We start from the raw sequence: 14283 nt of genomic DNA, 5'->3' as shown, positions 1-14283 counted from the left end.
GTAACACAACTTCACTCTAATAACATTATTCCAGCTCCTGTTCATTAAACTTCAAAGACACCACATCCCATCCGTCTATCCATCCATCCTCTGAGCATTCAGGTCTAGGTTGCAGAAGCAGCATTGACATCAGAGATTCCCTCCCACACTTTGGCCACCTCTTCCAGCTATTCTGAGAAGACAGCCAGCCAGGAGGCATAATCTCTTCATTGTATCCTGGATCTGCCCCAGGGACATGCCCAATGCATCCTAGTCAGATGCTCCAATTTCAATGTGGAGGAATAGCAAGCTGTAGTCTGAGTCCTCCCCAAATGATCCTCCTTTTCACTGTAGCTCTAAGGGCCTAATCTGTGTCATTTATTTTACATTGCATTACCATTATTTAATAATCATACATTAAAAAACATTGTTAAACCCACTAACTCAGTGACTACAACATGGCAGAGGTTGTGAAAACACCTGCATAAATTATCACAAATTACCAATTCCAGTGTAGATCGTATTACACTGTTTGTGTAGAACATAAGCAATGTGATTATAAAGCAGTGTGGGGAAATCAGCCGTAAAAAGCAGCAGCCAGCAGATTATATGACAGCGCGAGTCAGCCTCCTGCAGAGTATCTTTATGCATCTACTTAGTATCAGGTAGAGCAATGTCAGCAAGGTTTTTTTTATTATTTACCAAGATAAAGAGCACATTGGACATCACTGGCAAATTTTGCCCTCCTTAACCTGTTAGCAGTCGGACGTACCGCCCACGGTACATTGGATGGTTTAGGGGACTAATTGTAAATTTGTAGGACTGCTAAGGGGTTAATAACTCATCTATGTTTAAAAAAATGCCCTGTCATACTTGGAGTGCAAGGTACGTAAACTTTTTATGATATTAAAAAAAAAAGACAGACAATATTGTGGTAACTGCAAAGGAAATGTGGGCCAAAGCCAATCGTCGTGAAACCTAGATCAACACACTGTTTTGCCTCCAGGTAAAATGACACATTCAGAAGAAATATGGCTGTCAGTGGACCTTGTTGTTAAGCCGGAGAGCAAACACTGGTGTCCCGTGAGCTGATATTATGGATGAAAGTGTTCTGACTGACAACCTTTCAGTTTCCATGTAGACCCAAATCCAGAGAATCTAATCGTGACTGATTTCCACTGTTGTTTGTCTTTTTTCGCTGACGTTTCATTGCATTTGAAGGCCTACCATATCATTACTGAGTGAGAAGTTACATGTGAGGCCTGATATATTTTTGGTGTGATGACGCCAACGGACGCACGCTTGTTTTGTAATCACACAGATATGTCACTCAATAACATTTTAGATTGCCAATGATTTTACACACAGTATGCTAAAACGCTAAGCTTCACCAGTCAATGTGTTCACCTTGTATTTTGTATTTTGCTGTTTTTTCTGTTGTTTTATAGCATCTTGCTGACATGAAATAAACCAGAAATGTTCCCAAAAGACTTCCAATTCACTTCCACCCCCTCCACAAACACTCTAAACACCTCCACAGGTCCTACACTTACAGTGCACTCACATTTATAGCCTCACTCAGCAAAGGACAAACAGCATCAATCTGACTGAATGAAAAGGTAAAAAATAATATTAACAGTAAAAAGTGATGAGTGGCTATAAAATGAGTATACATGAAAAGCCTGAGACACCTTAGTGGAATGAAATTTGGTTTTATGCAGCATAAATCCACACAACAGGATGAGTTTCCTGTGGACGCAGCGCTAATGCAACAAGCATTAAATGAAGTTAGGAAATGACAGAAGCTTTATAGCAATATGTCCTTGGATTTCTGGTTTCTGTGAGTCATCTATGACCTTGTGTCCTTACACACCACAGTGAGACAGACTGGATAATTGAGGGGGGAAAAAGTCACCGAAATGCGTGTGATTTTTTAAAAATTTTTATACCTCGGCCAGAAAGACAGCTACGTTTGCAAGCTCTGCCAAAAACAAAATTATGGTTAATCACCAGCCAGATTTTAAAATGAACTGCCATCATTATCCGATTATATTACATAAGCTCTAGTTTTGGAAAGCTCAAAATGTTCATCAAATACTGGCAATAAAAACAGTCCCCTGATGTAGGAAAATGCTGCGAAAACAGTTCTTTGCAAAGGGATATATTCATCCAGTCCATATCTGAAATACAAGAAAACATTTGTTTAGAGGCAATGTGGAAAATTAAATTGAATTGTGACAAAAATGATCAAATATTATACTGAAAAAACTGAAAAATACAGCACCAGTCACTGTCTGATTGAAACATCAACACAAGTGGTTAAACATCACCTTTGAGACCAACTACGATAAAACTGAAACAGAAGAAGTAAAATAGAAGATTTATTTCTAGTGCACTTTTGACACATAAAAAAGTGCTTGAAAATAAAACCAGAAATAAAAACAAAATAATAATATAGAACAACAAAATTATAGAAACGTCAATGGAGTCACAGGGATTTTTTTTCCTACTCCCATGAAATTATGAGCCTGCCAATGGGGAAAAATGTTTAGCTCCACAAACATGAAATATTCATTCACAATTAAGAAAAAAGACGCTGGCACAGATCCAACACACACAAAGCATGTATGCAAAGGCTTTTTGCTGTCACACACGTTTGTTTTAACAGCAACTTGGCCATGAAGGCAATCGCATGGAACGAAAAGCACAGAAAGGTTCCTCCAGCAGCTGGGAGACAGCTGACCTACTTGACTGTAGACGGAAGTATTGACAGGAAACACAAACAGGCTGGGGTCAATGATTTTATGCTGACACTGCTATTTCCCCCCAAAAATATAGACTTGGAAAAATAACCTTTAAAGCAATCCCAGCCCTCATTTTGAGGCCCAATATAAATAATAAATCAGTTTCCTCTTAACCCATGAATAACAGAAGCAAAATTAAAAGTTAAGTTGAATAAAATAAGTTGATGCAGGAATAGAAACAACCTATATCAATAATATTATACAAGAACAGAGGACTCATGCCATCAAGCCCAGTTTTTTTAAAAGAAGTCTTTCTTCTCTTTGCTCACAAGGCTTTTACACCGTTTCTTTGTACCATTTTCTGACCAAAACACTTCTTTCTTAGCTTGATTTTCTTACTCAAGTGTCTTTTTCATTTCCGTTGATCTCACATCAATCAGAGAAGATACGTTTTGAAAGCAGGCAATGTTTATTGAGGACCACAATGAGTACAATTCTGACATAAAAGCTGCTTTTGTTGATAATCTTCTTCTAACCGTGACGTTTTGTGGAAAAGCCAGCTGCTCATGACGCTTATGTCATCTGCTGACCCTAATGTGCTCCATTCGCTGTGGATTTATTGGAAGAACATGAAAAATCATAATGAGAAATCTGATATAAAGTATGCACTTAACAGAGACGGTGAGGCAGCCACTTTTTCAGAATGCTTTACTGATGATTTGAGCATGATGCATGAAAACAAAAACCATTGCAAATTATGCTCTTGAGCAGCAACGCTCGCCCAAGCTCCCTTCTAGTCTGCACACTGGCTTCAGGGCAATAGATTTACATAACCTGTTCACATCTAAATCTGTGAACAGAATGTCATTACACATGCTTTCTTTAGTGAAATGTGATCCCAACATCTGAGATGCCAACAGAGATGTCCAAAGCTCTTCCTGTTAAAAGGGAGTTCTTCCTTTCCACTGTCACCAAGTGCTCACTCATGTGAGATCATCTTATTGTGGGTGTTTTCTCTCTAATTTTGAAGAGTCTTTACCTTTCAATATAAAGTGAGGCGACTGAATTGGTGCTATGTGAACAAAAGTTAAATGAATTGTTGGGCTTCGTAGCAGTGAGTTTAATCAAATTAACAGCTGTCTGTGTAGGTTCTTTGTCATCCAGGTCATGACAGTCTGGGCAAGAACTGCAGAAACCTCTTAGATGCGAGGCGTAACATCTTCAAATATGGAAAGAAGTCCAGCTGCCTTCTTTTTGAGCTCAAGAAAATTAAACGCTTCCAGCTGTACAAATCATTTCATCAGCTTCTTGAGGTTTTTTCCTCAACTGATATGATCAGTGCAGAGAGCAACTACAACAAAGACCACAAAGAGGAGCGTTCTTCATGTTTAGTTAAACCTCCCCCCAAAAGTGCCAGAATGTCAAACCACGAGTGTGGGCATGTTTCCAGACTTTGGCAGGAAGTTATCTATGATTTCATGTGACTAAGCAGCAAAAATATAAAAACAACCAAAGCCAATGAAACTTTTAATGGCACTGTTAAATGAAAGAAGATGTCCAAGTCATCAAGTTATTGTTTTTTTGCATGGGTTTTAATAGACGTGGATCTAAACATTTCACTGGCAGAAACAAACATTTGCATTTGGATTGAACTGACATTTGAGTATGTATAAGCTAGTCACAAAAAACAAGCACTCAGCATTACATACATCTTTCATTACACATAATTAGCATCTACTGCGTAGTTCCCTGAAAAATATACCAGAAGAAATTAAAAATCATTTTATCCCAGCAGCTACATATCGTCTGTGTATCCTAAAGGGGACCTATTACTGCTTTGCTAGCTACAGGTGCTGTTACTCTGATGGGTGTTCATGTTAAAAGCATCAAGTTTCCAATGAGGTTAGCATCGGTGCAAGTAAGAAAAAGTGAGAATGCACTAAACACTCCATTTCAGGTACTTTTTTCCCAACTCTTTGCTCTGTATGATGTCAGAGAGTGCAAATATTGCAGGCACACAGGAAATTGGCACGTTTCCCTCAGAGAACGTATGAAATTAGGTGCCGCACCAAGGTTAGGTATTTTTAACTGTGAATCATATTCAGACATATTCTAGTAGAGTTGGTGAATAAAACTGTAAACGAGTATACAAAGGTCCCCTTTAAATGAGTGAAGCAGGACAGTGACACTGAGAAAGTGGTGATTTTATACATTTTATAAATGCTAAAAAATATAATAAAAATATAATTTCTAAAAATTGATACAAGTTAAGTTTTCAAGTAATTAATGACAAGCTGAAATAAAAACTTTATTTTTGGATTATTAAAACATTTTCTACAACTTAAATCTTGCGCGACATGCTTCTGAAAACAAGCTCTAAAACAGGGGTGTCCAACGCCAGTCCTCAAAAGGTACTGTCCTGCAGCTTTTAGATGCATCCTTGTTCTGACACACCTGAATCAAATGACTGGCTTGTTATCAGGCCTTTGCCAAACTTGATAGTGTGCTGAAGAGGTAATCCAGTCATTTGATTCAGCTGTCTTTGAGTAGGGTTGCATGTAAAAGCTGCAGGACAGTAGCTCTGAAGGACTGGAGTTGGACACCCCGGCTCTAAAAATATGAACAGAATGGTGACATACCACTTATAAAACATAGTGATTACTGTTGCCGCTCCTATAGATTTCCACTTTTCCTTATTCTGCATTCTGTCATATCCATGCTGTTGCAATTGTGGATGTTTATATTAAACATGGGCAAAGTTTCAAATAATGAGGCCAATGTGTGCACAAATAGCCCCTACAGAATTCTCCATACACCTGATGCAAACTCCTGTTTGTGAGGGATAGCCAATCAGAACAAAGTTAGCTTTGGGAGGGAAGGGGGGGGGGGTATGGCTTGTCTATGACCAACGTTGAACTTGCGAGGTGGCAGAAGGGTCCAATGTAAACGAAATAATGATTATTATGAACTGAATCATGCAAAGCTACCCTACCACAATTTTGAATAACATATGGACTTGTCAGTGATATATTAATATTGAATAATGGTTCATTATTAACCAACACTGAACCAATGTTACTCAGTCTTCAGTGCCTACAACAATCTACACTAGCAATGTTTGGCAAGATGCACGTGTGCAGCTACTTTTCTCATTTGTGTATCAGTGAAATATTGAACAATTACATATTGTAAAAAAAAAAGAGCACCCATGTAGGCTTTTAAGCTTTTTAAAAACCAGAGTGGATTTCACAGTACTTTTGCATTTACATAACAGTGACATGGCACATACCTACACAATACATGCAAAATAACGACAACCTAATAGAACAGTAATTTTGACTCCAAGTCACTGTCCTGTGTTTCTGTGTTCGCCAGTGCCCACGACTCAGGGTGTATTTTTGAGCTTTTTTGGGTGCAGCGGAGCGCCCTGTTGTGAATCACATCACACTGACTCACGAGTGCAACACGGTGCAGTTAAATATTGATAAGCCTTTTGCGATGAAGGCCACAGATAGACCACGCAGTGGCTCAGAAATCCATTTTGTCTGAATCTGAGAAACATCCAGAATGCAAACTGAGTCCATAACCGCCGAGGTCACTCAACACAATCTGTCCTTTCCACTTACCATGTATCGTTTTATGAACTCCTTTTGTTGTTCTCATTCAATGAGATTGTTCAAAATCTGGTCGCCAACACAAATTCATACAAAGTGTCAGAGTGCCCCCTTGTGGTCGAGCAAGTGAACATCCTCTTCCAACAGACTGGATCAACAGTCTGCTTGTACAGCACTTCCATTCAACCTGAAATGTAAACTGCTCATCCCGCTTAAGCCTCCACACCCTACTTAGTGGAGAACAAGGATGCCAAGGCCATAGCAGCGAACCCCAGAACTTCCACTAACCCTGATGCCAGGCTGCTGTGGGGCTGAGCCGTGCAGGAGCTCCTCACTGCCTTTTGCTGTCCAGGATGGCCCTCCAATCATCTGACCATGACAGGAGTCTTCTCTGGGGGAGGCTGAGGGGCAGGTGCTTGTTGTGGCAGGCAGTGAACAGGATGTGCTCCCACGCTGGATTTGGCTCCACACCTGTCCAAGTCACAGAAATATAAACATTATTTAAGTAGCAGCTCCCTGTATTTAAGTGTGTGAAGGATATAAATTGTCCTGACAGACCGTAGGAACGCTGCAGCAGCTGCCTCATGAGGCAATCAAAGCACTGAAAATGGATGCAAATAATTATAACACCCACACCAAGTTTCACAAACATTATTATGCAAAAGTCCTCTTTGAAGATTTTGCTTTGTTCTTCATTTGTTCTTGTTCTTTCAGTGATTTAAAAATAATAGTTATCATCCCTGATCTGCTCAGATCAGTGAACTACTGTACTTTCCTACTGAATTAACTGCGGCAGCAATAATTTACACGACTCAAGCCGACTAACTTTGAGATCTACTCATAAGTTAAATACTCAGCATTTCAAGATGTTTTTTTTTTATTCAGGCAAATGTGCACTCACAGCCAGCATCAGACAATAGTGTGTATCTGCACATTATTACGTAAAAAAATCTTTGCACTCTGGAACTCTGTTTGAAAAAATGACTAATGTACAAATGTGTTCTTTTGATAAAAAAAAAAAAAAGTAATGAAAAACTGACCGTCACACCAAAGCATGTGCACATTTGGAAAGCTGCAGCTGTTTTAGCATGATGGTTACAATTTGAATAAAAATGTAATCAGGTGTGAAAACATTTCATTCTAGCAATCTAATGCAAAATTACTGCTGCCACCTTTAGCACGACAGGGGGCAAAGCCTAAACTGTGTATAGAAAATGAACAATGGCAACATAATGTTCATTCATCACTTCGTTTTGGAGTCTACATTTTATAGCACCAGTGTTGCCATGTTTTTGGCTTCGATTTAGACTCAGCTAACACTGGTTTCTTTACCAAGCTGCATCCTCCGACACCTGCTAATTTAAACACTACATCACAGACTAATAAAATGCTTGAATTTTACTAGATCTGGAATACAAACTTCTTGGATGGGCTGTTGCACACAACCATCATTATCTGTCACCTTTATGAAATATCCTCCAAAAGGCCACAGACAACTGCCTATGTTGGCCAACCAACTTGGCTTAGCCCCGGATTTTAAGTCCCAACAAAATCTAGATGGGTAAGTACAAATTTTTTCATGGTAAACTGATGAGAGAGCAGTGCGTGAGGTAAGCTGCAGGCACTGCTTTCACGGCTCGGAGATCAGTTATGATCTGCGCTTTGTGTGGAAACCCAGCTAGCATTATCAGTGATCTTCAGTGGTATAGTCTCGGCTCACCTGTAAAAGTCAGCGCATGAAAACACCTGGGAAAGGATTTTAGGACTAGGAAAACAAGGAAGGACTGTCTTTTGAGGACATCAATGTTCACATTTTGGACGAAGAAAGGGTTTAAGAGAGGAATAAAGGAGGCCATCTAGACCCGCTGTAAACAGCTGTCATTGAACAGAGGCGGTGGCTTATGGCACCAGCCATCAGCCACATATGCTCTCGAGTTCTTTTCCCATGTGTTTCAACCACTCACACCTTGCCTTAGGTGACCTCAATCGCTCACATGACGGTGGGGTGGGGTAACGTCTAACAGAGGTTTCCTCTGTCATCTGTTGGCTCATATAATATCTCACATAACTAAGAGTGGGTTAACAATCCTCAAGACCACCTTTACTGGAAGAGTTTGCTACCAATTATTCTAGAACTGAAGACGCTGCTTGGATGAGACGTGAAATGTCTTCAAAACCTAAAGAAGTCTAGTTGGCTTCTTTTCAGCTCTCAAGACGACCAATCTTTGTGTTCCCATATTCAAGTCCAGGAAGATTATCCTGGATCCAAATCCACCATCACTCATGCTTGCGTGGATTCTCTCCAGGTACTTCAGCTTCAGACTAATTGGGGATTCTTAGTTGCCCATAGGTATGAATGTGAGTACAAATGGTTGTCTCTCTATGTTAGCCCTGAATCGGACTGGCGACCTGTCCAGTGCGTACTGTGTTTCTTATCCTATGGCAGCAGGGAAAGACTTCCCTGAGACCTTGAACTGGACAAGTGGAGGAAGATGGATGGATGGATGGATCAAATAACACTCCTTTACCTTGTTGTTTAGCATCTTGTTGTATCCTATTGTGCTGCTGATCTTCTCATAGGTCATTTAGGTGCTTTTTCAGTGGGCATTAGTGCGTTTTCCCCTCATTATTTGTTAGCATCTATCTTTATTTTTATGAACGACAACATGGCCTTGACTACCCAGAATGCACTGCGATTGCAGTGCTCTACTGAAATTTGCAAAATGAAATGAAGCAAGCTAAAAATAAGTAGTTTGAATGCTTTTTGTTTTTGTTTAGCTAAACTTATTGTTCAAAAATGTTGGTTTTATTTCATGAAAGCCATAGAGGCTGAACCGGAGCAGATCGCTTCACAGACCAAAAATAACCTAAAAAGATTGTTAGAGCATTAATATTAAAATAAAAGAATCATGATACACACAAAAGTGCACCCACACAAAGTTCCACGGAGGCCTCACCTAGAATGTCGGGTTTGTCGTCTATCAGGAGGTCGCCGGTGATTAACGTCTTGTCTCGGGTCAGAATGACTTGTTCCAGGAAGTCACGGCCCAGATGCTTCTCCACCCAGGCATACTAGACAAAAACACACACACACACACAGCAGATGAGATCTCATCAGCAAAGAGTGGAACACATTAATCATTTCCACAGAGAAATGGATATTTGTTATTGATTTGCAGTAGGCCTACCTTCTCATGTGGGCAGTGTTTGTAATGTTTTATAGGGCTGGTGCAAATAAAGACATCTGTGCTGCAGAAACAAAGGGAAACAAACAGACCAGAGTGGAAAAGTTACAAACACACAGTATTATGTTTACCTTCCAGCTGCTTAGGCCTGAACTTTTATGACAGGAATTCATGTGGGGAAGGTTCCCAGTAAACATGAAATCATGTGTATGGTGCATTACCCTGATGGGAGAACGTGCACATTCAGGCACTGGTGGCTAAAGAAAGCCATTCATTTTTAGCAGCAGAAGAAATGTAAGCGAAGTTCATAACTTTTGGTATTTTTAGATGTTATTCACGTGCATTGTCCTCTGAGAATAATCCCAGAAAAAAAAAAAAAGTAGTCACAGTCTGTGTCACGCTGATTCAGATCACACTTATTAAAATATCATCAAAAACTACACGCGACCGTCCCTGAGTAAGACTCAGGGTGATGTGTTTTAAATCATTTATTAGAAAAAGGGGAAAAAATACTGAAAATATCACAGCATGGGGCCATCTGAGTCGTGAGGCTGAGTGAACGGGAGAACAGCGTGGTGCTGGCGCGCACAAAGACAGGCTGTGTGGTGACACAACATGGAGGCCAGGTGTCTGTAATTGTCCCTATGGCCTGCTGCTGTCACTGACTGCAGAGCACAAATAGATCATACAGAGAAGACAGACAAACAGACCATCACATTCACTACTGATGCCAGGCCTAGGAGGCTTTACGGCAGCCTCGACGCTTGATGCCTTCAGGCACAGCCCTGAGTGGCAAGTTGTCTCTGTTTTGGCAGCGTTGAGGACCCAAAACACAATCACTGTTTTAATGTGTGTAAAAAATATATAAAATGTGCTCCAAACATAAATATCAAATTTACGTGTATGTTATAGAATCTAGTCTTGCTGGCTTTTGTGAGTGACTGGAATGAGCAACAGGGGCTTTCTGACTTGATTCATTTGGTCAGGTTCAGACAAAACAGAAAAAACCTCCATCAAAAGGAGGCGTTCACAATCTGTCTCAAAAATCACAGACAGAATAAAAGATGGATGTACAGTATTGTGCAAAAGTCTTGAGCCAATCCTAATTTATATTTGGTTCCATGGAAGCTAAAAAAAAGTGCAGTAAAGTCAGTTCAATCTTAGAAAAATGTCAAAGATTGCTCAGCTTAACAAGCATAAAACATTATTTTTTGTCACCAAAAGGTGATTGACAAAGAGCTATTAGCCAAAAACTTGCCTTATTTCAGCATGGTGTGGAGTGTGTTCTTAAGAACTTGAGGAAATTGAACAGGTGAATGAAAAAAGAAGAACAGGAGATGAACAGTATCTGAAAATCATATCTTTAAGAACTAGGGAAAAAAAGAATCAAGCAAAGAGCTGAAAACAGATCAGAGAGACGTATCTTGAGTTGATCTACTGTTCGATAAAGCCTTGTCAGAAATTGTGTCAGTGGAAGGATGACTGTCAAGAACCTGTGCTTAAGAAAGGGAAACAGAGAGAAAAGGCTGACGTAGCCCAAACTACATAAGAAGTAGACTGAAAGTCAGTGGCGACAGGTCTGATGGAGTGATGAGTCCAAATTTCTTTTTTTTTTTGTTCAGATCGTCAGTCTCTACAGCTGCCTATAAAACATGGTGGAGGCTCTGTCATGGTTTGGGGCTCTATTTTAACCAGTAAAGTTGGGGATGTTGTCAAAATTGGTGGAATTATGAACACAAAAAGCACACAACACTGGCTGTATTGAAGAACAAAGGCGGTCATACCAAATATTGACTTTCAAGCTCATTATATACTGTATACTGTTATATACTGTGATTCTTCCCTCAGCTCTCTTTAAGCGTTCCCTGTCTAACCCAACCCGTGGCATCCTTTTCTGTCACACCAACCCTCTACATGTCCTCCTTCACTACATTGATAAATCTGTGTGTTCCCCTTTTCCTTCTGCCCAGTAGCTCAATTTTCACCGTTCTTTTGTTGCGGCACCCATTTCCCATTTTCATAGGAGAGTGTGAAGAAATGGTGGCGCATGGCTTTTACATAACACTGTAGCTTCTGGGCCTAAAAAGGACGCCAATGCCAAGTGTCTTAAACATGCTTTCTTTTTAATGACCATCAGGGGGTGATAGGTGCAGGTGTAAAGAAAACCTGGTCTTATAAAAGTCTATGGGAAAACAGCCCTCTGACCTGTCCCAGGTAAACACTTTGCTGATGCGTTTAGGAGCACAGTCACTCATTTCAGGCTTCCCGCCTCCCAGCTTTTCTTGTAAACTGGGCTGAGCAGGCCATTGCTGCTTTGCGGGGCTTTTGTATGAAAACAGAGCCTTAAAATGCAGCCAGCTAAATGTAGAGACTGTGGAGGAAGTCAGATAAAGTGAACTAAACAGGGTGAAACTGTGTGGAAAATGATAAACAAACCACAGAGCCTGGCATTATTTTGCAAAGTTAAATACATATTAACTCAGAACACCATTTCCCCCACCTCCCTTCTGATCAAAGTGCTACATGCAAATATCTAATCATGCACATTCTTCTCCCATTATGGTGATTTAAGCCACTTGTGATACAACAAGAATTCCTCTCACTCTCTTTTGTTTATGTGAGATAAATGCACTGCAACTTCCATGACCTACTCATTCATCTCGGCCATCTCCTTGACCGCCTCCACTCCTCCTGGTAGCGGGTCCAAGTCTATGAAGAAACCTTTGGACTCCCAGATGCTGATAGCTTTTTCCTGGAGTTTAAAAAAAGGAAACAAAACACATGCATACAGCTTATCTGCAACCGTGTAAATTAATCAGGTGCATGTACAGTATGTGTATCCACGTGAGTGTTCATGAGCCCTGAAGAAGTAAAGTCCAAAAGGCCAACTTCTGTGGACATGATTACAAGGTAGCACTTTGCTTCTTGCTTGGAGTAGGTGAATTAAGACACTGAAGGAAACACATAATCAAATGGAGTAGTGAGTGAACTGCTCAACACTTCACATTACAGTGAACCACAAGGAAATCGAGGTTGAGTCATTCATCCACACAAACCAATTCAAGAATGCGCATCCATGGCTGTGTCTACACATGAAGCGGGGGTGACACCAGCCCCTTAAAAGTCCCCCAATCCTAATTAATGCTACTGAGCTAGAGCGCTGTTAATCTCACAATCCCCAGAGCCATGGGATGAGAGCAAGGATAATGCCTGATTTAGACTTCTGTGGGAAATCTACACTGTAACTGTAAACTCCTATGCCATAACCTTCCATGCCATATAGTCTGACCCGACATGTAGTTACATTTCTCGGGTTACGTGGAAGTTTGTGGAGTACGATTAAACTATTTATTGTTTCTTTTTAACCAGAAACATTTAAAGGTATTTCCAGTTTCAGTTATACTATGATGTAGATTTGCCGCAGAAGTCTAAATCATGCATGAGACCAGTAGTAGACTGCAATGTAGTACATGTGATTATTCTGCTTCCACTGTAAAAATTCCAGCATTTAATGTCCATTCATATTATGCTACTTTCTTCTAATTTTCACTGTATTCTGGATGAAAATATTGCAATGCAATAGTCCAATACTTACTAAGAAGATTAGAAGGTACTGAAAAAGTGGGGCCATCTTTTGTTTTTTGTTTTTCAGAATTCTGACAAAAAAAATACATTTTTCCCAGTGGCCATAATCCTCTTCCATAAATACTCCTGTACCACCTTATTGAAAAGGTCCCAGTCCAGAGCAGTCAGAAACTTGACTGTTAACCATATGTAAATGAGACAGACAATCTTTTGAATTAAAACTTGTAAAAAATAAAAATAAAAAACCCAAATCGAGAAAGCCTAAGTTGAATTTCAGCCACTATATTTAGTGCTGCTGTCACTCACACAAAGGTCACTCCTCAGCTGCCCGTACTGCGTTGACACCCAAAACCCTCTCCTGTCCTCCAGGGTGATGTAGGGCTCCGTCGGGTACCTGGCCCGATACTTCTTCAGGAACCCCCCCTCGAAGTCCGCCAGGACTCCGTCCATGTCCACCAGGACCCGCAGTCTCTTCCCGGAACGAGAGATGAACGACATGTTTGCGCAAATCCTCTTAATGGGATCTCGGAGCAAAGTTTTCCCTCTTCCTAGTAGGCGTGTTGCACTAAGCAGCAACATTTTTCACGCCCTCGGTCTCTGCCCTCTCCAAACAGTCAGCAGAAACAGCTTGTAAAGTCGGCATGGGACTTACACAAACAAAAATAATTCCAAGCACTGGAGCTAAACCCCTTTCAGTACTCGTTTTCGACACTGTTATTTGCCCCTTGTGGATTTTTGTCCAACTTTTCACATTCTGAGCGGCAGTTGAGCTAACAGACGCTGGCTAGCTGACAGGCTAGCACGACAGCAGCCGCAGCGGGCAGTTCAACTGTGACCTGCCTGTGGCGGTCACAGTTGCCGGGAGCTCTTTGCATCGTTTGTCAGTGTGTATTAGCCGGCCGGCATCCAAGGCATGCCTTTCTAAAATTCCACAGCATATGAGATAAACAACATATGCTGTTAGAGCTGTCTGAGGTGAAACGAGAAGTAAACAACTGGAGCTGCTGCACCAAAGGGAGTAGCGCTCAGCTGTAAGAACAAACTGTACTACGAGCCCGTGCGCAACAAAGATCTCACATGACCAAGATGGTTCACTCCTCAGCTGTTTTCAGGAACCATGTACAGTGAAAAATATAAAATTTTACAACAATACGAAGGTTTTACCACAACATTTAT

At 40.6% G+C, this 14283-nt stretch overlaps 1 protein-coding gene across 1 annotated transcript; it reads right to left on the bottom strand.

Moving 5' to 3' along the window:
* Nucleotides 1-5598: 5598 nt before the first annotated feature.
* On the bottom strand, nucleotides 5599-14202 carry nt5m (5',3'-nucleotidase, mitochondrial). The gene is made up of 5 exons (XM_005721856.1): nucleotides 13414-14202; nucleotides 12174-12274; nucleotides 9526-9586; nucleotides 9295-9409; nucleotides 5599-6808 (listed from the first exon to the last, which is right to left on the bottom strand). The coding sequence occupies exons 1-5, from the start codon at nucleotides 13684-13686 to the stop codon at nucleotides 6669-6671; spliced, it is 690 nt and encodes a 229-aa protein (XP_005721913.1). The 5' UTR covers nucleotides 13687-14202; the 3' UTR covers nucleotides 5599-6668.
* Between the last annotated feature and the right edge of the window lie 81 nt (nucleotides 14203-14283).

Source organism: Pundamilia nyererei, unplaced genomic scaffold (assembly GCF_000239375.1).
Source record: "Pundamilia nyererei isolate P.nyererei 1_Seehausen unplaced genomic scaffold, PunNye1.0 scaffold00005, whole genome shotgun sequence".
Taxonomy (NCBI): domain Eukaryota; kingdom Metazoa; phylum Chordata; class Actinopteri; order Cichliformes; family Cichlidae; genus Pundamilia; species Pundamilia nyererei.
This window is presented reverse-complemented; position numbering and strand designations above follow the sequence as displayed.